This window comes from Sorex araneus, chromosome X (genome assembly GCF_027595985.1).
Source record: "Sorex araneus isolate mSorAra2 chromosome X, mSorAra2.pri, whole genome shotgun sequence".
In the NCBI taxonomy this organism is placed as follows: Eukaryota; Metazoa; Chordata; class Mammalia; order Eulipotyphla; family Soricidae; genus Sorex; species Sorex araneus.
Genome location: NC_073313.1, coordinates 74,089,364 through 74,113,959, shown reverse-complemented (window position 1 = coordinate 74,113,959; position 24,596 = coordinate 74,089,364). Strand labels below are relative to the sequence as shown.

The 24,596-nt window shown below is 44.5% G+C and overlaps 1 protein-coding gene across 4 annotated transcripts in view; it reads right to left on the bottom strand.

The window, feature by feature from the left end:
- Positions 1-6,402: 6,402 nt before the first annotated feature.
- Positions 6,403-24,596, bottom strand: part of ATP11C (ATPase phospholipid transporting 11C) — a 219,872-nt gene continuing 201,678 nt past the window's right edge. Inside the window, exons 27-30 of one of the 4 annotated variants that reach the window (XM_055121800.1) lie at positions 23,930-24,033; positions 18,921-19,074; positions 18,736-18,801; positions 6,403-9,030 (exon numbers count right to left, since the gene is read on the bottom strand). In XM_055121800.1, coding sequence (XP_054977775.1) covers positions 18,772-18,801; positions 18,921-19,074; positions 23,930-24,033 — 288 coding nt within the window. In that variant the 3' untranslated portion in view covers positions 6,403-9,030; positions 18,736-18,771. Of the gene's footprint in view, positions 9,031-12,024; positions 12,130-12,792; positions 12,884-18,735; positions 18,802-18,920; positions 19,075-23,929; positions 24,034-24,596 lie in introns of all 4 variants that reach the window. The other 3 variants (XM_055121798.1, XM_055121797.1, XM_055121799.1) reach the window with 3 other exon arrangements.

The following is a 24,596-nucleotide window of genomic DNA, read 5'->3' as shown; positions in this document are numbered from 1 at the left end:
CTTTAAATTTATCAACTATTTCACACTAAATACATTACAGAAATGAGCTCAGCTACATTCCAGCACATTTATTTCCTTTGTGTAGGAGATGTGAACGGTGAGGTGGATCCAGCCGCTGAAACCTGTTAAATCTTCGTTTCTCTGTAAGCAACAGCATTAAGTTTCTTTTTCCCTTTGTTTTTGGAAAGAACATGTCATACCCGCTCAGGGGACAGGTGCTGGGACTTGAACCCAGAGTCCCATCTGCAAAGCCTGCATTCTAGCCCAGGGAGCATCAAATGGGAGCCTGATCCCTCAGATAAATGCTTGCTGTGCAGCTCTGTGTATCTGTGCTCAGGTGCATGCCTCACCCTCCCCTGCTCTTCTCTTGTACTGTCAAGACAGGGGTGGACCCTTCCACCCTGTTTCCCAGGCTTCAAGCTGGGCCCATGGGCTGGGGGTAGGGTGGGGTGTGTTCTGCCTCAGTTTCTCAAACAGAGGCTGCTATGTTGCGAGGCCACTGTGGTCTCCAGTTCTTCCAAGTGAGCGACACAGGCTCAAGGAGCTCCATGTTCTCTTTGCTCCCCAGTCCAATTTTCTAAGCTGGGCTGCCTGCCAGACCCCCCCCCACTTGTGTTTTCCCCTCTGCCATCAAGCCTGAAATCAGGTGTCTCTAGTGTTTGTCCCACTGCAGGGATGGGAGAGAGCGTCCCAGGTGGTGCTTTGGGGCCCTTGCGTGCCCGCTGGAGATTCTTAGCCATCGAGTCAGTGGTTGAATGTGAGCACTTGAGAATGAGGTGCTGTCCATGTCCCACGGGGCCAGGGACAACTGGGTCACACCCAACAGTGGTGGGGGAAAATGTGGCACTGGAGTTTGAACCAGGCTTGCTCATAGGCATGACAAGAGCCTGACCTCCTATACTAGCTCTCTCACGTTATTTCTTCCATTTGGGAGAATGCAAGGCTCTGAGGTCAGGAGTCACTCCTGGTGACGTTTAAGGGACTATCTGTGGTGTCTGGGATCTAAGCGGAGTTGGTCTGGTCCAGGGTAATCACCAGAGCTTCTGTACTACCTCTCTGACCATCGTTTTTTTTTTCTTTTTGGGTCACACCCGGTGATGCACAGGGGTCACTCCTGGCTCTACACTCAGGAAGTACCCCTTGGCGCTGCTCAGGGGACCATATGGGATGCTGGGAATCGAACCCAGGTCGGCCATGTGCAAGGCAAACGATCTACCCGCTGTGCTATCACTCCAGCCCCTGACCATCGTTTTTTAATGCATATAATAGTCTGTTTTTCTCTTTGGATTGACTGTAGTGTGTGCGTGTGTGTGCCGGGATGGGGGTGAATAGGGGAACTTTGGATCTTGGCTTGAGTTCTATCTTCATCTAAAACTTCCTCAGCTCGTGAATGTGAACCCCATCAAAGAAGTTGGTCACATAGTATTCCATTGTGTGTATATACCACCACTTCTTGAGCCATTCATGCGCAGTTGGCCATTTTGGTTGTTTCCATATCTTGGCTATTGTACTAAGTGTGGCAATGAGCATAGGCATGTATAATTCCTTTGAATTAATGTTTCTGTTGTTTGGAGATAAATGCCAAGAAGTGGTATCACTTGGATGCTATGGGAGTTAGGGAGGATTGAGGAGAGGTGCTGGGGTCCTTGGGAGGGGAAAGGGGGTGCCCTAATGATGGGTGTGGTGATGGAATCATTTGCATGAGACCATTATTAATAGCTTTGTAAGCTGCAGTCTCAATAAATTTTTTTCTTTTAAAAACAACAATAACAACAAAAGGAGAGTAGGGAAGAACTTAGAATTTGGGCCGAGTGTGGAGAACCTAGCTAATGCTTTGGGTCTATGGATTCCATGGGAAAGCTGGTGTCTGGTGATCTGTCAGATGGTCAATGCAGAAGGGTCCCATGTCAAGGTTTTGGAACTTGCTGGGTTAAACAGTCAAATGGTTTAACGCTAAATCTCCCATAGACTTGAATATTCCAGTGTGCATTAACCTGACTAGTGGGAGACATGCACAGAACAGGTTATTTTATTACAGAGGGCACTTTCCCAAGGTATATTTCCACCTCTCACAACTGTCTTTTTACTGTCAATTATACAATCTAATTTTGGGGGAGGGGGCAAAAGTTGGGTTACACACTGTGATACTCAGGTGTCACTTCCAGTTGGGCTTGGGGAACCATATGTGGTTCTGGGGATCGAACTTGGGTCAGCTGCATGCAAGGCACTTATCAATAGCTCCACATTTTGAGTTGAAATGATGTCTGTACTACAGACACCAGTACCAATGCCTAAGATGTCCCAGTATTAAAAATTGAAGGAGCTAGCAGCTTGCATTCCAGGAAGGGAAAATGCAAGGGGGGATCGGGACTTGGATTCTGAGGCCACCAGCTTGAATCTTGAGCATCAGTATGACACATCTTTATGGCTTGGTTAGGGTTGTGGCTAACTGAATACTGATGAGCCCGTGGCAAGAGGTCTGCAGTTAGGGTTTGCTTTCTCATCATTCCGGAGTCCCACAGGACATGCTTTAGGGATCCTGGAAACACCACTAAGTGTGGTGTAGCAGAATACATGGGATGGACCCGGGGTCAGTCGCGAGGGATAGGAGGCAAGTCAATGAGCTTAGCTGAACCTCCGCCCTTTATCTGCAAGAATCTGAAGTTTAATGAGCTTTACATAGGGCCGTTGTCAAGAGGAAATGAGGTATGGAAAAGTGCTATCAGATAGCGGCTCATCAATTATGTTAGTCTTCTTTAGTCAGCTTAATTTAATGTGCTTTCCCATTAATATTTTTCCGTTTCATTTTCCAAGTTATAATCAGAAAAGTGGGGGGGTGTTTGGGCCATACCTAGCAGTGCTCAGGGATCACTCCTGGAGATACTCGACCATATGTGGTGCTAGTCAGTCCTGAGCAAGGCACCCTACTTACTGTACTATATATCTCTGGCCCCAAGGTAAGAGTCTGATGTCATTTTGTAACTGCAGAGTATAAGAATTCCCATGTAGTCCTCACTGACTCTCTGAAATGTCAGAGCATTATTTCAAAAGCTGGAAAATATTGGTTTCATCAATATGATTGCATATATGATATATAGCATAAGTTATAATATCATAACAAATGCAACATATCTATCAGATGGCAATCTATATATCGTAATCAAACTTTAACTGAGTCCATGGATGCCTAACTGTTGCTTCAAAAGCCAAACGAGAACCATATGCTGTGCAGTTGGGCCGTCTTCCTTTGTCCTGACCTTCCATGATCTTTCGTGGGGGCCATGGGGAGTCTGGGGGCTGCTCCTGGCTCCAATGGGCTGACCAGGTATTCAATATAGCTGGCAATACAATGTGGTTAGGACCCAGCAAAGCAGGCCACACCCAGCCATGCTGTGTGCGGGGACAATGTGGTCAATGTGGGATTTGAACTCAGGCTCTTGTGTACACAAGACATGTGCCCCTGACTCTTAAAACTACTTCCCTGACCCCAATCTTCTATGCTCTTAACTAGCTTTTGTAATTTTTGTTCTGGAATTTCCTCAGCGTTGGGGACCAGGCAGGGAGGGAACCAAGCTGGATTCCTGTGCATGCCAGGCCCGTGCTCCAGACCTCTGGCCCTGACCCGAGCTACTTAGAAGGTCCCAAGGCAGTGAACGTGTAGAATACTCTTCATCGGGGCCCAAGGCTGCCTCACAGTTCCTGTCCTGCACTAATATGGTGAAGGTAGATGTTGAGTCTGTCTTGAAAATAGCATCCTGGTTAAGTACACAAAACTCCAATTGGAAAACTTGGGTGCAAAAATCTCCTTTGAGACTGTGTGATATTGGCTTATGACTCAGTTTCCTTGCCAAATGGATGCATGCTACTATCTCTTGTCCTTTTTACACCACTCCGGGCAGTGCTGATGGGACCCTGAGGTGCTGGGATTGAACCTGAGCTCCTGCATGTAAAGTACACATTCCAGCCCTTTCTCACATCTCCCAGCCCTAATAGTAACCATTTAAAATATTTAGGGCATCTTTGTGGGCACACATGGTGATGCTCAGGAACTATTCCTGGCTCTGTGCTCACAGGACCTTATGTGTTGCTGGAGATTTTAACCAGGATTGGCAACACTGCAAAGCCGCATAAACTCCTGTACTGTCTCTCTAGCCCCACTAGGACTTATTTCATAGGGTTACTGGGATTATTAAAGGACTGAACACATGGCTGGCCATTAGAGCAGTGTCCGGCCGCAGGTTGTGCTGTACCTGTGTTAGCTAATATAAAATGGGGTTTCAGTGGCTTTGTTAAGCAGAAAATGTCCTTGCATATTGATGAAGAGTTGAAAGAGGCTGCAGCCATTTTAGCTCTGAATATTCCTTTCTGTTCATCCCAAGGGTCAGGGTCAAATGTTGCCACCAGCAGAATTCGGGCCCTCCAAGAGGTGTGCTATTCCTTTTGGACAGAGGCCCGCTCTGCTAGTACTGGCTCTTAGGATCCAGGAGCCAAAGACATGTTTGATAACCACAATAGCCCTTCGATGAACCTGGGTCCTTATTCCAGGAACCGAGCCATTTTCTCACCCTTTCATTGCTTGGGAAAATGTATGAAACGAATAACAAATGTGAAATAATGAAGACCTCATCTTAGCCCCTCGCCTTTGCATGAGGTTGACTTAACCTCTCTTGTTGAGGACGCACTTACATTACTTACCTGTTGGCCAACCTGGGCTGACCTGGCAGTGGAGCTGGGAGGGATCTCTCCAACAAGATGGGGTATGTGTGTGTGTAAGGGGTGTGGGGCCAAGGGAGGAAGCTTGGAGAACTAATTCCAAGAAGGTAGAATCTAAAATGCATCTACAAATATGTGGTGCTCAACTGTCCAGACAGAGGTTAAGTGATTCTTTAAAAAACCCGAACCTTAACATTGACAGAGATGCTTCCAACTACAAAGGCATTTTACGCAGCAGTTCAGAGCCCTGACCTCATAGGACCAACCTCTTGCCACCAAGACACCATTTCAGAGACTAGAAGTGGCCCGAGAGGAAAATGGCTCAAAGTGTCAACACGGAAATCTTCACTTAGGTCTCACCTCCAAATATAGCATGCATTTCCCACTTAATAGAAACAAAGGAAATGGGAGAGGCCACAGAGACAGGGCAAGTGCTAGAGCACATGGCTGGCATGTACAAAGTCCGAAGTGTGATCCCTGGTACCATATAGCAGTCCAGCAGAACTAGGCCCAAACGGTCATGGGTACTGCGAGGCTGGGCATCCCTGGGAGTAGCCTGGGGCTCCTAGTTGTGCTATTACAAAAAAAGGATCAAAGACATAGGTTTTTAATGTGTGAGGCCTCAAGTTCAATCCCTAGTACCACCCTGAATACTGCCAGATGTACCCCAGTGGCTCCCAGCACTGCTGAATCCAAGCCGGACTCCATCACCAGGCCTCCAAGGTGGGATCCCCCTACCCCCACAAAAAAAGTAATTAAAAAACAGGGAATGCAGTAAATGCAAGTCAAAGGTTAATATAACAGGATTAAAGGCTACAAAAATGTAGACGAAAATACAGAATAGGCCACACTGCCTACTGTAGTGGAGCAATTTTTGCAAAAGCAAACTGGTTTCACTGGAACAGCTGACATGCAGAGGATATCTGTATTTGCAAAGTACATGGTTGTTTTTTGGGGGGTGAAGGGGCATGAACCCAGGGCCTCACACATGCAAGCAAGGTACATGCCCCATCACTGAGCCACATCCCTGGATCCTAGCTGTACTCTTTTTTCTTTAGGTTTTTGGGCCACACCCAGCATTCTCAGGGGGTACTCTTGGCTCAGTGCTTGGGGGGTCTCTCCTCATGATGCTCAGAATACTGTGCCTTTCTGGGGACTAAACTCAGGCTTCCTACATGGTGCCTCTCAGTGCTACTTCAACCTATCTGGACTTCTGTCTATGCAATAACAAGGAAGTCTTACTTGGTACCTTCAGAAATACAATAACCTCACCAAATTAGATATTGCCCCCCAAATGCCAACTGGACTCCTGTAAAAATGATTACAGAGACAGATATTAGTGCCAGAGAAATAGTATAGTGGGTAAGGTGATTGCCTTGCACGTGGCTGACCCAGGTTCAATCCCTGGCATCTCACATGATGCCCTGAGCCTGCTAGGAGTGATCACTAAGTGCAGAACCAGAAGTCCCTTAGCACTGCCAGGTGGAAGAAAGGAAGAAAAAGGGAAAGAAAGAGAGGAGTAAAAGGAGAAAGAGGAGAAAGAGGAAGAAAGGAAGGAAGATGGGAAGGAAGGAAGGGAGTGAGTTAATCTTTTGTGAGTTGTACAGGCAAAGAGAATATGAAAAATATTTTCCATCACCAAATTGCTCCCATATTAATATGTCAGAGTGTTCAAAAAGAGTCTAAATATCAATCATATCATACCAAAGTTTATTGATTACATCAAACAAAAATTTCTGTAATGAAAAAGGCAAGTTGCATTCATAAAAGATGGCATTCACATTCATTATAGAAAGCAACAACGAGATGTAAAAAATCGCTTAAGTGAAAAATGTAATATTGCAGTTCCATTTTAAGCTGAAAAATGATTTGTCAACACTTGCATAAAATCTGCACAATTATATACTGCATGTTATTAAAAAATTCCATCACTAAACTATTGTGAATTTGCAAATTTAGGCTTACATTTACATTGTTGCTGGTGTCTATGTAGTAGATGTGGAATTGATGTTTTCGGTTTGGTAGGCAACATCTTCAAACGATGGACAACATTTTGAGAAATTATAAGAACAACTTGAGATTTCAAATCAGTCAAATCATAGGCATATGATCCTATTATCACATTTATTTTCCTCTGTCATCACACAACGTGGTTTGATTGTAGTACTAGGTATGTCCTTACTTCAATGGCTTACTTCAATTTATTCCATGTGCTAACCTCCCCTAGTCATTTTTTTAGCTCCTTAATAAAATACCATACAAAAAGGGAAAGTCAGATCCTTCTGAAGGATCTGGGCCTTGACATTACCCATCACTGCCACTGGGAGTTTGAGCTGCAGTATAATGGCTAGCTGAGACCTGATTCTAAATCCTCTTTAGTCACCTGACTTTCTGGCCATAGGCATTTTATCTGCCACCAGTTATTATATTTCCTCTAGTTTGGACATTCTGATCATGGCAAATCTCCAATGGTTCTACATTAAATAAGTCTATCCCTCCTGGCTCTCCTGTTTGTATTCACAGTCCCCGTAGTATTCACATAAAACATTAAAAATAAAGCAACAACCATAAGCACAACAACACACTGAAAGCTTTCCTGGGTCTGATTTTTGCTTCTGTAGCTCTTTGGACTAGGCAGAGAATAAAAAGACATTTCCAGCAGACTACCTCCAATACAGGTTACTAGAACACAGCACACTTCCGTAATCTGTGAGTAACTTCTAACAACACACTCAAAACTAATACTGACATGGAATACACATTGTGAAAATGAGTCAGTAAAGAATGGAATGGTTGCCGACAAATGAAATCATGTCTTCTCTAGAGTTTAAGAAAAATTACAGCTGAACACTAACACATAATTTACATGAAGAATCAAATGTGCCATACGGACTATATAAATACACTGGTATAGGTTGATTTCAATACGTCATCAAATCAAAGTACAACAGAAACACTAATAATCATACAGGCATGCCAGAAAGACAACCCAACATGGAAAGTGAAGGAAAACAATTATTTTAAAAGACCATTTTAATCTAGTAGTCAAGTGGAGTCATTTATATCCAAAGAAAGTGTTTTGTTTTAACAAGGAAGAAACACATTTCACATTCTGATGCTTCAGCTGCTTCGCCCTGGGAGGCGAAGACCTCCTCCTAGGCCAGTAAGTTGAGGACTTTACCAAAGTCAGTCACGTGGCTGAGAGTTTGGAGCACGACCCTTAGCCAAGTTTCCTAGGAGAGACAACATTCAAGTTCAATACCAAGGCTCTGTAGCGTGCTTACCATCTTGAGGGATGAAGGGCAGCCCCTCCCCATCCCAGGTGCTGCTCAGATTCAAATGCAACCTCTGCCAAAGAAAACGTTCTTGTTCCCAAACAGGCTCCTCTCGGATTCTCTTCAGCAAGAACTTACACAGGACTGATGCTCAGGATGGCCTTTGTTTCTGCCTTGCTCCTCCCCCGCCCCTCGCATCATCACTGATCCAGAGCAAACTTACATTTGAATACATCAGTGTTATCTTCAGGTTGAGGAAGGGTTACTAAGTTATTTGAAATGGTTTACTTTCAAATCCCAGAGCTCCTCGGCCCTTATTACGTGGGATTTAATTCAGCATAAGAAAAATAAAATGATTTTTTTATTCTCACAAAAATATTCCAGATTATCGTTCTTTCACATAAGTGTTCAAGGTATTTTATGGCTAGGATATTCAATCAAGAGAAAAAACTATCCTGTGTATATACAGAAAGGATTAACTCCCCTATCGAATGCTATCGCTGAGTCCTCTCCTGTTTTCAGGTATTCTTTTCAGATGTCTGAAAACAAAGAATCTAAGATTATCATTCAGCAGGTACAAGAAATGTGATCCAAACAGCCTATTTCTTCTGCCAGGCAAAAAAAAAGTAATATTAAAAAAAATCTATTCATTCCCATGGCATGACTTCTACTTTATACTACTGTGTTTAAATCCATTCACAGAATTTGTGGGTGAGAAAAAGTACCCATTTGGTAATTATTTTATTCTATCTAAAGCCAGAAATTCTAAGTATTCTTGCTTTCAACTTTCAGATTAATTCGTAACTTAGCGCTCTGGCCATGGAGGCAACTTACAGTAACTGTAAATGCTAAAGAGTCATTTGGTATTTTAATGGACATTAGTTTTGATTTCTAGACACAAGAGAGTGTTTTAGTTTGTTGCATATCGAGTATCCTGAGATGATAACTTTTTGTATCTGTTTCTTCATGCTTTCGTTTTTTAGCTGTAACCACTGTCAATATGCTTGTAGGACAATAACATAGGCAGCTCGAGATTCGGATTCTGAAAGATTTAAAATATACAGAGTTAAAAGGTTTATTTTAATAACACGGGAAACCATCTGCTTAGCATTTTTCAAAAATAAATCAAGTAGTAAATTTTGTTATGAGAGTTAAGCAACTGTCTTAACAAAGTGCCAAGTTTTATTCACATGCAGGGAAAACAGAAAAGTGACAGAGTAACCGGTTTTTAATCCCCTTGTTAGCCGAGAAGATTCAGACTTGCTTTCTGCTTTTGGATTGCTCCAGGGTTCTCCTAATAATTGTTACCACTAGAGTTACCCACCACAGGAAAGGGTTTGCTCACCATGGCCCCTTTCCCTAGGCTAGGGGTTCCTTGAAAATAGGACCACTTCATTGATTTTGCTCTCAGGCACCTAACACATGGGCTGGTACCTAGCTCAGGACATGGTGAATGAATGAAACCGAGTATCTGGGAGGGGGATGTGATCACTTTGACGGTCTAAAACAACATCAGACTAGAGATATTGATAGAGAAGCATTTTTTCCTTTGTTGTATTTGCACTCTGCATTGTTTCTTTTCTGGGGGCGGGGAGGGCGAGGTTGGGGCCACACCTAGCTGTGTCCAGTGCTTCCTCCAGGCTCTTCGCTCAGGGGTCTCTACCAGTGGGACTCAGCGGAACACACGCAGTGCTGGGGATCAAATCAGGGCAAACCGCATGCAGTGCAAGCTTAAGCGCTGCTCTATTCTTTTGGCCCCTTCATCCTCTTTAATCTGGAGGATCTATTTCTTTGTGGTAGAGCATGTGCGAGTCAACAGACTCTTCTGTTTGCTTTAGTCATCATCCTTTGCAAAAGATGTTTTCCCACAGAAAACTATAGACTCTTCTCTGTCCTTCGAGGTTTATTTGATTAAATATTGTCATCATCATAATATTAATAAAACATTTTCATCATTCAACCTGTAGACCTTGAGTAGAGGTGAGCTATGTCCCTCCTGTTTGACTGCACTGCAAGGTCACATGAGAAGTCTCCTAGGGTGGTGGATCATGAAAGTTTCATACCTGGGACCAGTGCCATGTCGTGGGCCAGTGGCTAGAGGGGAGGTGTGGTGGCCCAGTGGTTTGCAGCCTTTCTGTAACTGCGGTCGATGGCTATGAAACCACTGTTCTAGATGCCCTTCCATTCCCTGCCACGTTCCTTGTGGTCCTACTGTTCTTGAGGTGACTGTGCAGGGCCATAGAGATTGTGCCCAAATAAAGCTGCCAAGCACACAGAACCTGTGAAAGGAGCCAGCCGGTGCCCTCATCAACAGCGGGACACAGTGGCAAAAGTCATCGCAGCACTTCTTTCTTGGAGAAGAGCCATCGATAATCAATCTGACTACCTTGAAAGTGAAGCAGTCGTTTCCAAACCAGAAACTCCTTCCCCTGATTCTGCCTTGGGCTCTGGGGGGAGGGAAGGCCCTGGAGAGGCCAAAAGCAGCAGCAGGGTGGGCTATACAGCCTAGTCTTCTGAACCCCAGGTCAAACTCCAGAAAGCAATTCAGGGGGATACGGAACTAACCAGAAACAGGCCGGCCGGAACAAAGCACACAGTTCAGGACAAGGCCATGTGGGCAGAGCGTCTCAACCATGCTGGCGGCTACTAGGAAGCAGATGACTGAGGGTGAATAAAAGCAGGTGCGGCCCTCAAATGCGGAGAAAAGATGCTGATTTTTTTTTCTTTTTGGGTCACACCCGGTGATGCTCAGGGGTTACTCCTGGCTCTGCACTCAGGAATTACTCCTAGCGGTGCTCCGGGGACCATATGGGATGCTGGGAATCGAACCCGGGTCGGCTGCATGCAAGGCAAACGCCCGACCCGCTGTGCTATCGCTCCAGCCCCCAAAAGATGCTCACTTGGGTCAAATGAGTTGGCTTCCAAAATGCACTGCAGATGCGGGCAGTGATGAACGACAGGAGATGGAAGAACCAATGATTCTATCCATTAGTTGCATTTTTATCGTTTGCCAGAGGGTGGGGAAGGTGCCAGACTCCAAATCTTTCACTTCCAAGTGAACTGACCTGCACTTTCATTTGCCATGAGCGCTAATTGTAAAGCGTGTGTAAACCACGCGGCCCTGCCCTGAGCTGTGGGGCGCAGTTTCCACACTGCCATCTGTACTCATTCATGACCTGCTCGAGAAGCTCCCTGGAGGGAGGAAAGAGCCCAGAAGTGCTAAGTCTCCTGCAGTGCGTAGGGCACACGGGAGACATTCTGGCCTCAAGGACACCTTCCAGTGCAGGTCAATTCCTCCCTCGAAGATTTTGGAGGGTGAACTGAACAAGTCTACAACAATGAATTCATTCAGCTTTGGAAAAAATGAATTGTGCAGCATTCTGTATCATTAAGTGCATCCCCCTGAATGGCTGGGAAAGAAAGATTTCACCTCTGAAAGCAGTAACATTTTGAATAAAACTTGACACGAATACCACCCCCCCAAAGTGATTAGAATGGTTCATTAATGTTATATATTCTGGGACTTAGACATTTACAGGACATTAAATTTTATACCTGCAAACACATGGACACAGCACATGAAGGGACAAACACACCGAATAATTTTCACATAATCCCCCCCCCAACACCAAAAAACATGCAATGCTAAACTGATTTGATTTATTATACAGATGCAATTTTGGAATATTTATTTGCAGTTTTTTTCAAATGAGCTTCAGTATATTAAAATTATTTCTGATCAGTATTAAACATTTTCACTGCCAGGGCAACTTGTCCCTTAAAAATTATATATATTACCTTTCAGCTCCGAAAGATGCTAATTTTATGTGAGGGCTTAGCAAATGAGCAAATGTCCACAAATATGTACATATTTCCACATATTCCAAGTAATGCATCTTTATATTTTGCAAAGACTAGTATAAAGTTCACCACACCAACAGAAGAGAAAATTTAGAGAGTAATATTTTCATTTTTTTCTTTATAATGCTGTTAATCTGTTTCTTTAAAGCCAGCCCGCTTGTTTAACACTAGGTACCTGTTACAATATATTAGATTCGTCTGAGAATGTTCGTAAAAGAAGAGGTCTGACTGAAGGTCTGGTGGATAATGGGTCAGATGCCCTTTTACAGCTCAGATTTCTCTGTAATAGTGAGGTAAAAATACTTAAAGCATTTGAAGATTGGTTAACCTACCTGGTGCTAAAATGTAGAAGGTAATTTTCTTATAGACTACTCTTCTGGCCCCAAATACACATGATTTATACTACAGCAAATGCATTACATTGAAATGAATACAATCAAAGACCTAAGAGTCTCTAACTTGAGTTGTTTTCATGGCAGAGGTATAACAGACATTAGTAGTATGTGGCAAACTTGGATTTTTGAAATGGCACTGATAGGTTATGTGGTAGATGAGGCAATATGGTTTCATTAGTAAACCTTACCATCCTTTTGGTGAACACCTCTGAGAGTTGGGCTGGTGCTTTGAGTGTGTCAGACAAAGAGACATTTATGCAAATTATTCCTTGTCTTGGTGACCAAATTAGCTGTAACTCGCCAGGATCACTACTATAAACTGGAAGTCAATGGGATTAGGGCCTTACAGTCCAAGTTTGTGAAAATCACTTCCTCTCCAGTGGGATAATTTGGGAAGGTGAACAAATGATAAAAGGAAAATGATAAAATACTCTAAGTCTTGATGAAGAGATAAAAATGAGTCATGAGAAGTAATTTTCCATAAAGTCAGAAATGGTGTCAAGCAAATGAGAATGCAAGCAAGTTGGTACATTAAGAAAGGAAATCACCTTATTCACTCCAAGAGAAACTGTGATTGCTGGAAGTTTGAGAAAGCATGAAGATAGTAGATGTTCCTGAGGAAGGGAGGCGTTTCGTTACCTTGTTCACAATTGCACAAAAGGTGGGAAATTGCAGTAGAAAAGAGAGAAATGCAGAAACCAAAAAAAAAAGTAAATATTCTCTCAAATGTAAGACATTTAAAAAGAAACCTTGAGAATTTGAAGTTGAAATGACATGTTAGTTGGAAGACATCACTTTTTGAAGTAGAGTTAGAAACAATCTATTATATGTGCAGACTACTATTCTATTTATCAATTTAGTTAATGGACAATGAGCTATTTTTCTGGAAGTGCCAGGGATCAAAACTTAGGTCTCACACATGCAAGGCATGCACTCTCCACTAAGCATTGGGGACCCCTGCAAGTGGACTAGTCTGAAGAAAATTATTTTAACACCTGTTTCTCATTCGAATAAGGCTTAATCATTAACTAGCCTACATTTGCTCCACATTTGCTTATTAGAGAAATGGCGCCATGGTCTGCCCGTCAGAAATCTATCTTGGGTTAGCCCTTCCCTTTTCAGCTGCACCTACACATAATGAGGTCTGATTGCTCCTTGGACAATGGCAGGTTGAAAACCAATTCAAAACTAAATCAGAGGGTACTGGAGTGATAGCACAGCGGGTAGGGCGTTTGCCCTGCACGCAGCCGACCCAGGTTCAATTCTCAGCATCCCTATAGTCCCTGAGCACGCCAGGAGTAATTCCTGAGTGCATGAGCCAGGAGTAAACCCCTGTGCATCGCTGGGTGTGACCCAAAAAGAAAACAAAAACAAAATCAGATACAAAGGGGAAATGTGTGATGAAACCAAACCTGAGTCCTGTTTACATCTGGACTAATGCTTTGCTTCCTTTGGGGAGAGGGGATAGCACAGGGGGTCAACGCCGTAGCCTCACAGAAGCAAGGCAGGCACTCTACCACTAAACCATATCCCAGACTTTCTGCAATTTTGTTTTTAGGCCACAGCAGGCTGTGTTCAGGGCTTACTCCTGACTCTGCACTGAGGATCACTCTGTGCAGAGCTTGGGGACTATATATTATTTCTCCAGCTCCACGGCTTACCTTCTTTATTCTATCACAATTTGATTGGGTTTCCTCCTTCTCTTTCAGAACCTCTTAATGAGGACAGGCTAACAAGCTATGCTTTTCTTCTTTAAAACATCTAGCTTGATAACTTAAAAAGTTTAAACAGAAAACCTGAGCTTTTCGTAAAATTACCTTCACGTTCTGTGCCTAAAGTTCTCAACTAGCCCACAAACTTGGTTTTGGCACTGCCCAAGTAAAGCAGGAGATGACAGGAAGTCACCTCTGAAGTCCAACAATTCTGCTCATCCTGATTATCCATATCGTCTATTTATGACTAATGAACATATGTAGGTTTAGAAATAGTAACCAGCTAGTGTAACATACAGCCATCGGAATCTAATAAACAATTAAATTTATAAAGGAAAAGAGTTCAATCTACTCATATTTTAATGTATCTTTATTTTTCCTGTTTATGATTTACCTTAAATAAAAAAGGTGGTGACAAGCAAATTATGAATAAAATTGGAGAAATAACTGATGAGTTTTTTAAGAAAAAAAATTAACACCTGTCATCTAGCATGTGGGCAAAGACCTATGACCATATTAACACAGTATCAAGTGCCCCACACCACAGTTTACTATTTAAACCAATGTTATGTTTCACTTTGACCCTTTTATGCCTATGGATAGGCATGGGCCAGAGGTCGAAACTCCCTGGTTTTAAATCTAGCTGTTGAAGACTGTAAGTGTAGGCACTTTCTGATGGGGTCAAAAACTTGTATCCAATCATTGGTGATAAGAGTTTATATACAGAACAGATAAAAGGGGGCAAATTAGGTGACTTGGTAAAAGAAAGGAAAAGGAAATACGGAAGTAGAGAAGGCAGGAAAGAGAGAGCATGGACAGAGTAGTCAAAGCATCCAAAATGGATACAGCTAGCAATTGCGGGGTTTGGCAGGGGTGGCGGAGGCAGGAGGGTGGGAGATAATGAGCTAAAACAGTATAGCGAGTTCACATTCCTTTGCAGTCCTCTAGAGAGCTCTGGCACCAGCTCCGTCAGCAGGATGTCAAGGAGGCCAATGCATAAAGGACCATCTCAACAGCCACGACTTGGAGGCCAGGAGATTTCTCAGTCAATAGGCCCCACCCCTGCCTCTGGGTGTCTCTGACCGGTCAGAAAACTCACAGAAACCATCCCTGTCACTGCTAACCACTTGTCCTCACCAAGATTTCCAGTGTTTTCTCTGGGAATCTGGCTCGGACAGTTGACCAGGCTTCGCTTTCCCTGTCTTTCACAGCGAGAGAACGCTCTCCACAGCAAACTCTTCTGGGTTTGTGCAGACATCCCAAGCCAGGCCTGGACAGGCTGCTGGGTCTCCTCCTACTAGGTTCCCTTGCCAGCAGGCCTTGTAGGCCAAGTCAAGCCTCCCTTTGGAATGTGGTGCTTGACATGGGAAAGCTCACATCAAAACAGGTGGGAAGTTCTTCATAGGCAATGGGAAATGGTCTTTACTACTTGGTGAGAGGGGCCAGTGTTTTGTCATCGAGAGAGAGCCCAAGGGTGGTCGTGAGGAGGGAGACGGCTTTCAGAAACCCTGAATCTTGAACTGTCTCTGAAGCGTCTTGCTGCTCCACGGCTCAGTGTTCCTCACACTGGGGGCAGCGCAGTGATGCGGCCTGGTCGCTTGACAAACCAAAGAAATGCCCTTACGGGGCCTTCACTGTGAAACTCTACCTCAAAAACGAACCTGACTGCTGACTGGACCGATGAGGAATCTGTAGCCCAGTTCCTGGAAGCGTACTGACTGAGCTTAGCTGGCAACTTAGTTTTCAAGAGAGCCTGATTGTTTCCAATGCTAGACTGGGCTAGAACTCCCGCTGCGGGGGAGGCTGCCATAACAGCCTTTCTACTGGCAGCTCCAAGAGGTCACAACCCTGAGTCGCAAACAGATCCGCTGAGTGGCAACAAGTCACCTCAGCCACCTCCGTGGATTGATTCTGCTTTATACAAGCTTACCAAGGTATTGCTATCTCAACCCCTTTTCTGAGTGGCCCTAAGAACTGGGGTCAGCCAGACTGTCCCCAAAGGGTCAATCCCTAGCACAGTAAGGGGTTGAGAGTGGAGCCTCAGGCAATGTGTGCTGCACTGACTAGAATTCAACAGAGGGTGACTTCTACAATGGTTCAACGGAAATGGGTGAGCTTCTTTCTCAAATGCAATGGAGCTCTTTGCCCATCCACGGCTGAGTTTCCTTGGTCAAGCAGCTGCCCAGACCTGCCTGTGGATACATAGGATCCGAGGTACTCTCGGGCTGAAGTCAGCGTGCTCTTCCACCTCGAGGGAGGAACGCACTTAGCCCACCTTAGGAAACCTGTCAGGTATGAGCCCAGGCCCGAAAAAAGAAATCCTTTGCCTTGTTTTTAAAGGAAGCCAATGCCTTAGCCAGGGATGCTGGTAAAGTCACACCAGTCTTGGCCACCCAGATGGTCATTCTGCCGTGATCTTAGAAGCGGCCTCTGTCTTTTTAGAAGGGCCCAACAGGGCCTTTGGAGCCCAGACGTGACGATTGGAACAGTCGTAGCTGCCATATTCCAGCTGGCCTTTATGCATGTGGATGCGCCGCTTTGCTCTAGCACTTTCTCATGGGGCCGGGGGCTGGGAAAAGAGTCAGCCTTGCCAAGTGCCTGCAATGTTTTGTCTCATCTGCAACTCTCAAAATCCCAGAGTCTGAAAAGCCAGGCAGCCTTTCAGACATCGGATGTAAAGAGAGATGTTCATCAGTAGGCGGTTCGACACACTTGGATTGGTTTAATGAAGCTAGGGAGAAATGAATGAATGATTGGATGGATGAGAGTGATTATGGAAATTCTTCTTGTTGTATCAGCACATTAGCATGCCAAGCTACAGCACGGACTCTAGACTTCTTACTGTCAGGGATATCGCTCAGAGCAAACAGATACCATGCTGAGCCTGGGCCGACATTCTAGGCTGCGGAACAAAGAGTTGTGGTCCCAGAACTCCATGCGTTCAAGAGAAGTTACAAATCTGCAGTTTCTAAGAAGAGAAAATGCTCTGCACCTCTATCAGTGGCTGTGCGGTAGCATCTGTCCACTTAACGGTCATATGAGTTTGAGAAAAACACTTCATCCATTTCCAAAGCCATTTAATTGCTGGAAAAGTCACTTCCAGCCAGTCTGGTTGTTTTTCCCCCAAAGAAAAAGGCTGAACACAGGTTAGAGATGTGTCAGGTTTTGAATTCTGACGTTTTTGTGATATCTTTAGAGCACAAAGCTGGGACTCCACTACCTGGGGTTAAAAAAAAAAACACTTCCGAGTACTGCCCCCAATGTTTACTCCCCGACAGAGAGTGGGAGAGCACCTTAGAGATGCTCTGAAAAACAAGTAAACCCTGTATCCATTTTTAAAACTCTGACTTTGTTTGGGAACCACGACCGGTAGTGCCGGGGGCAGAAAGCGGGGGGAGCAAATCCTGGTACAGTGCTTGGGGTTTGCTCCAGGCAGTGCTCAGGGGATCATGTAGTGCTAGCAATCAAACTTGGGGCTCCTGCAAGCAAAGCATAAGCTAGCTCCCTGGCCCACTGAAACATAACTTTTAAAAAAACTGGGCTTCAAGCAAATTGTCAATTGATTTCTTCTGGGAAGAGCCTGCTATATGCATCTGGTTTATTCTTGTTCGAGGTATAAGCCAATGAATGTGGTTTTTTCCCATCCTAAGACTAAAAACACCAGGCTGGAGGGAGTTAGCTGGAGGCCTATGGGAAGGTGGAAGAACAGAGCGAGGCCGTCTCAGCTAGGCTAGGTTCCAAGCCAAAATGCAAGCAGAGGCAAGAACTTGAAGGACTTCTGACCACGTAACACTACGACTGTCCCTGCGGCTAAGAATCAGTGGTGCTTATGCCACTGATAATTGTTTACTGTGACTGGAACTGATACCAATTTGTATCAATTTTTTTCTCTAACACATCTCAAGCAATTGCTGAAGATTTTCCCACTAGACTAATTTTAGAAACCCTGCATCTGTATATAGTCAACTGCTGGAGTCTATCGCTTCAACAGATCAAAATCAAACAAAAAGCAGCAACTCAAGAAAAACCAGTTTTGTGTCTGGCTGGGCTAATCTCATCCAATAATTCAGGTACATATAGCTTAGCCTATTTCCTGCAAATCTCGCCGTGGCGAGGCTCTAGGAAAAATGGCTGTCAACATGCCCAAAACAGGGTTGGCTAGGCCAAAAATGAGCACTGGCAGGAATGTGACATATTTAATTAACTTGCTGCACTCAATTTGCCGGAAGTTTTGTTTTTCTAGACTAGTCAACCCTTTTTGCTTTTAAAGTCTCTTTTTGGACATGTCCAAGTGATAGCAGGCAACGCGGGCCCAGGGACTAAGCTGACAGAGGGCAATAACTTCTCATTCCTGCAGGAAATTTACAATTTAAGCAGCGAGAAGAAAAATCCAACACACCCATAGAAACAACTCAGGATTTTTACGAGTGTGTTCAGGAGCAGAGGATGTAGAAACCACATCCAGGGAATTCTCTTTGGCTCAAAGATACTGCCGGACAGACAGGGCTAGAAGCAGCACAGAGATTAAGCAGCACTATAATTCAAGGAAGGGGAAAGGCTTGAAAGAGGCGAATTGGGATTATCAACTAAAAAAAATCTGCAAAATACCCAGAGGGAATTTTCTAAGGTTAGAGCTGGAATGTTGGTGTGGAAATCCTGATATGAAAAATTCTAGGCTAAAAAATATCAATCTTTCCATTTAAAATTCCATATGGAGCATATGAGATACTCCATATGGATTGCTAGGTCACACAGAACACTGTTAAGGAATCTACTTACCACCTGCATTGGATAACGAAGTTTTTACTATACTTTTTAGGCAGAAGAGGAAATTAAGTGATGAACCTGTAAGGAGGGGTTTAACATGCTGTAACTAATGCAATTCTCTAAGTAAGGGTTTTAGCTCATGGCAGGTCTTGAAGCCCCTTCCAGAAATCAGGTTCTAATAGAAACTTAGATCTTACCCTGGCACTTCTTCTTCTTACATTCTTTAACACTATCAGGAGAATCTCAGGGAAAAGGCTGATAAATATTAGAAGAATTATGGCCAACCATGTGGATACAGAAGACAGCATTTGAGCGAACACGAAATACATTCTCTGCTGCTTAAGAAAAGGCCTGGAGTGGAAAGAAAACACAAAAGAAAAATCAGATTCAGTCACACAAAACACAATTGTAATTGTAAACTGTCTTTTGCATTTAAAAGGAATTTGCGCAGTAATAAAAATAATGTTCTTTAGAACACCCCCCAAAGTAGTAAATATTGCATTTACCAAATGTTGGGAAAGAAAGGAGAGATAATTGAAAGGGGGAAAAGATAATAAAATGCATTTGACTTGAAAACCACTAAGCAATCAATTTTTAAGTCTGCCAACTAGAGAATATTTGTGTTAAGAAATGTTGGAGCATCCAAGATATTCAAGAGACATGGTGTTTAATGTTTATGCCATGAAGAAATGTACTTCCTTGGCTCTTTTATTAAGATGAGGATAGATTTTTGCTCCCTGTTCAACCTGAAAAGACATTTTTTAAAAAGCTCCCACCCAAACTATATGATGGAGCAAAAGGGGCAGTAACGCTTATCTCTCTCATAGGGGAGGAATCTACCATTTCCACTCACATAGACCGAGTGTGCCAAGAATGCTGAGACATGGCACTAATGCTAATGGGACCTTCAATCCTGGAGCCCACATGAGCCACTGGTGTGGCAAACAGCTGCTGAGAAGTGCCACCCGTCTAACCAGCCTCACTGGCTACACCCAGTGGTGCTTGAGGGCTACTCCTGGTTCTGTACTGGGGAGTGATCCCCGGCGGTGCTCGGGGACGGTCTGTGGCTCCTGGGGAGTGGCTGAAAGCTGCCATCTTGCCAGAAGCAAGTGCTAAATCTCTTGTGCTACCAGCTATGTGCCCTGCAAAACTCAAATGCCTTTGAAGACTGAGGGGTACAGTGGACTCCCCTGGGATCAGGGGCCCTTTGGGAACAGCTCTGGTCCCTTTGGATCACTCACGGTGCTAAGTGAAGAGAAACTAGTTTCTTAGGCAAAACCCTGCTGTCTGTACTTTTTTTTCTGGAGGTGGTGCCGGGGGTGGGGATCATGGAATGTTGGCGATTTAACCCGGGGCTCCCATATGCCATGCCCCAAGCAAGGCCTCCACCCACAGTATGCACACTGATCAAATCTTCACGATTTTTGGAATCTCCATAATATCTGGCTTTCTGGGGCTGGAGCGATGATAGTCCAGCGGGTAGGGCGTTTGCCTTGCACACGGCGGCCGACCCAGGTTCGATTCCCAGCATCCCATATGGTCCCCTGAACACCGCCAGGAGTAATTCCTGAGTGCATGAGCCAGGAGTAACCCCTGAGCATCGCCGGGTGTGACCCCAAAAGCAAACAAAAAACAAAAAACAAAAAACAAAATGATATCTGGCTTTCTGGGGCAGTGTTGGTCCACCTTTCTGTGGAGCACCCTTAGACTGGTGAAAATAAAACAACGACTATGTGTGTGTATATGTGTGTGTGTGTTTCAGACTTTATACACACACATTGTTGCAGTTGGTCCTGCTCTGCTCCAATACATGCTCCAATTAAGATCTAGTCTTAAGCGCAATGACTTTTTCTGTGAACCAGCAGGAAGAATTCTACAGACTGGCCCTAGCACACGGCTGAGAAACACTAGTCTGGGGTCGCTAACATTCAGAAGAGACTTCGGCAGAGTGCTAGTCTTACTCAGATTCAGAGGAACTTCCTCATTTTCTAGGCCATTATCTGAGCCACAGGAAAGGTCCAAAGACAACTGATGATTAGTCACAGGTATTCAAAACAAATAGTACTATGTAACTAACATCTCAAGAGATTTCTAATTTTCTAAAAAATATTACTAAATCACCACAAGATACAGTTACAAAGTTTTTTTGATTGGGTTTCAGTCATACAATGTTCCAACACCCATCCTTCCACCAGTGTACATTTCCCACCACCAATGTCTCCCATATCACTCCTGCCACTCCCAGCAGCCTGCCTCTATGGCAGGCACTTTCCTTCTCTCTGTCTCTGTCTCTCTCTCAGGAGACTTTTAAAAACCTTGTCAAAGATCTTTGAAGAGTAGGAGTGAAAAAAAGAGAGTGGGGCTGTGGTGATAAGATAGTGGGCAGGGCATTTGCCTTGTACTTGGCCAACCTGGTTCAAAACCCAACATTCAGCATGGCCTCCCGAGCACGACCAGGGGTAATTCCTGAGAGCAGAGCCAGGAGTAACCCCTGAGCATCGCCAGGTGTTAAAACAAAAAAGCCAAAAATAAGAGGGTATAACAATGGAATACTATGCAGCTGTTAGAAAAGATGAAGTCATGAAATTTGCATATAAGTGGATCAACATGGAGAATATCATGTTAAGTGAAATGAGTTGGAAAGAGAGGGATAGGCATAGAAAGACTGCACTCATCTGTAGAATATAAAATAACAGAGTGGGAGACTAACACCCAAGAGTTGTAGAGATAAGGACCAGGAGGTTTGCCCAATGACCTGGAAGCCGTCCTCACATGCTTGGGGAAAAGACAGCACAGATAGAGAAGGGACTACCAAGTAAAGGATGTTTGGAGGACCCGCTCGGGTTAGGAGATGCGTGCCGAATGTAGACTACACATTGAACACAATGGCCACTCAATGCCTCTGTTGCAAACCACAACACCCAAAAGGAGAGACAGAACAAAAAGGAATGCCCTGCCAGAGGCGGGGTTGGGGGGGAATGGATAGGGGTGGTGGGAGGGATACTGGGATCACTGGTGGTGGAGAATGGGCACTGGTGTAGAAATGGGTACTCGATCACTTTATGACTGAAACGCAAACACGAAAGTTTGCAAGTATGTAACTGTACCTCACAATGATTCACTATTAAAAAATAAATACAAAAGAAGAGGGTGTGAGAGAGTGTACAAGGATTAAGGCACTGGTCCTGCATCACGCCAATTCCAGTTTGAATCCCTGGCACTACATACAGTTGCCCCTGAATACTGCCAGGCATCGCTCATGAGCACAGAGCTAGGAAGAGCAAGAGCTTCTGAGTACCACCGGTTATGGCCCTCATGCAAATACTACTACTACTAATATAAGAAATGCTCACATTAACCACACATGTGCCACCAGCACGCATGTGTTGAGCCGGGGCTGTGGTGCCCAGGTACATGCCGCCTGAATCTCCCCTCTGGAGATGTGCAGCCTCAGACTTGAAATGGTAGGATGTGTACGTTGGTTTCTCTCTACCTTTGATATGCCTGTGTTCTCCCTTGTGCTCCTTACCGTACCTGACCCCTCTCCTTAATGCCCGATATATGTCGCAAGCTTTTAAAAATATTAAAACCCCAAGAGAGCATTATTCTGAGACTGAGTTGAGGACAGCAGCTCTGTGACTGTGCAATCTTCACAGGGGTGGGTCACATCTCCAAGGGGGTAGCTGGGCACAGAGACCAGCTGCAGCCTGTGCTCAGAAGTGCCAACCAGTCCAAGCTGCAGCATGATGGTAGCGTTCGGAGCTACCGTTTATATTTGGGGAGCAGCTCAATACAGGTCTACTTCCAAACAGCACACAGCACCACGGGCGACGAAATACGCACATACGCACAAGCTCATTGGTATTTCGTTTTCACTAAGCAGCTCTAATGAATACTGACATTAGAGGTGTGTCAATGTTTTAATCACTTCAAGGATTTAAGAAACAGTCTACGGAAACAGACCCTCGTTTGCTAAAAATATTTGAATCTGTGGAAATTCTGTATAATTAGCTCAGGTGCTGATTGCACAGGTTCACGGAATTATGGAACTCTGGGGCAGACCGGCGATTTTCTGTGTGGTTAATCAACTTTGATTCATTTGTCTATTCGGGAAGAAAAGAAGATTTCCTTCCGTTTCAACAATTGCCTAACATAAGCACCAAATGTCTTCTGTAATTAATTATACTTCCTAGTGCTGAGTCCTTTTTAAGGGCCTGGGTGTTTCATATTGGTATCTCTTAAAACTCTTTCTTTTAGCGAAGCATGAGATTCTTCTAATTGAGTCTCCTGGGACAGAGCCTGGTCCCTCTCATCTCTGTGATAACCCAAACAAGGCTTGAATAGATTTGACTCAGATCAGGGAAAGGATGTACTCCCAGCATCCCTTTGCTGTGTTTATTCTAGCCATGCTCGGGGTGGGGGCAGGGGGGACTACTGACTGACAAAAACAACTGGGAACTTAAATACAAAAATGCAAGCCCCTGGAAGTACGAAGAGCAATCTGACCAACTCTGATCCTTATTAACTCTCCTGAGCACAGCTTACAGTGGCTACCTGGACTCTAACCTCCCTGAGGCAGGCGTGCGTTCTATTCCTCACTGTGTTCCAGAGCACAAAGTACATACTGGACATGCATTTAATGCACCGGCAGGAAAGGAATGAGCCACAAAGCCCAGCTGTCGAGTCTGTCTTTACAGCACCCCTGCCCTCCAAATGAGGATCTCAATATATGATTCTGCGTAGCAAGTGATATACACTCATTATATCCAGGGCATCCTTTGTGACACAAGTGATGGTCGATCATAAAGAGAGGATAGGGTCCAAACGGTTAATGGTGTATCTACTGTGGAGATACTTTGCAAAATGAGTGATTCCATGGGAAACAACATGGGAGATCAAGATAGAATTGACTGTAGCCCTTCCAAGAGAGGGTGCTTACCTACCTTCAAGTTGACAGGTTTAGAAGAAACTACCAGAAAGGGGGTGCACAAGTCTGAGCAACTTCCAGAGAGACTTGGATCTGAAATCTTACCTGAAATTGAGAGTGGCACTGGGGAGAAGTGAATTCCAGTCTATTAATACAGAAGACCTGTCACCTTGTATACTCAAGGCTTTCCAGGCATAACTAATGTTCGCATGGACAACGCACATAGATCAATATCCACTTTGTTGCTAACGTGTTACTCGCACACGTGCAGCTGCTTACCAAATAATTCCGCCCCAGAAGAATGAGAAAAACACGTAAAAGGCTAAAGAACCCCAAATCACAAAATGATTAATCCATGTCCAGAAACGGGTGTCCAAGGCGAGCTGGAAAGAAACAAGAGAGATGTCATGATGGGTACACTCCACCGGCACTGCATGACAGTACCTAGTCAGCTTGCATGCAGTCTGTTACTTACAAGAAGCTCTACCTTAGCCCGTGCATCCAGGGAAGTAACACGATTGATAACAGAATCCAGGGGCTGGAGCGATAGCACAGCGGGTAGGGCACTTGCCTTGCACGTGGCCAACCCAGACTCGATTCCCAGCATCCCATATGGTTCCCCAAGTACCGCCAGGGGTAATTCCTGAGTGCATAATCCAGGAGTAACCCCTGTGCAAGGCCAGGTGTGAACCCAAAAGCAAAAAAAAAAATAACAAAAACACAGAATCCAGGCTGTTAAAGAGTGAAGAGAAGAAAGAGCTTTGAGCCAAGGCTTCTATCTCTGGAGTGCTGTGGGCAAGCAAGTCGCTAGTACGTGTGGGCTGCAGTTGCCTCCCGAGTGCAAGGGAAGGCAAGTGGTAATGTAAATATCTAAAAGTTCCGTGTCCCCAGTCTAGCAGAGAGTTGGTGGCCAAGGAGAAGCCGTGACTGGCTGCGGAGGCAGGAT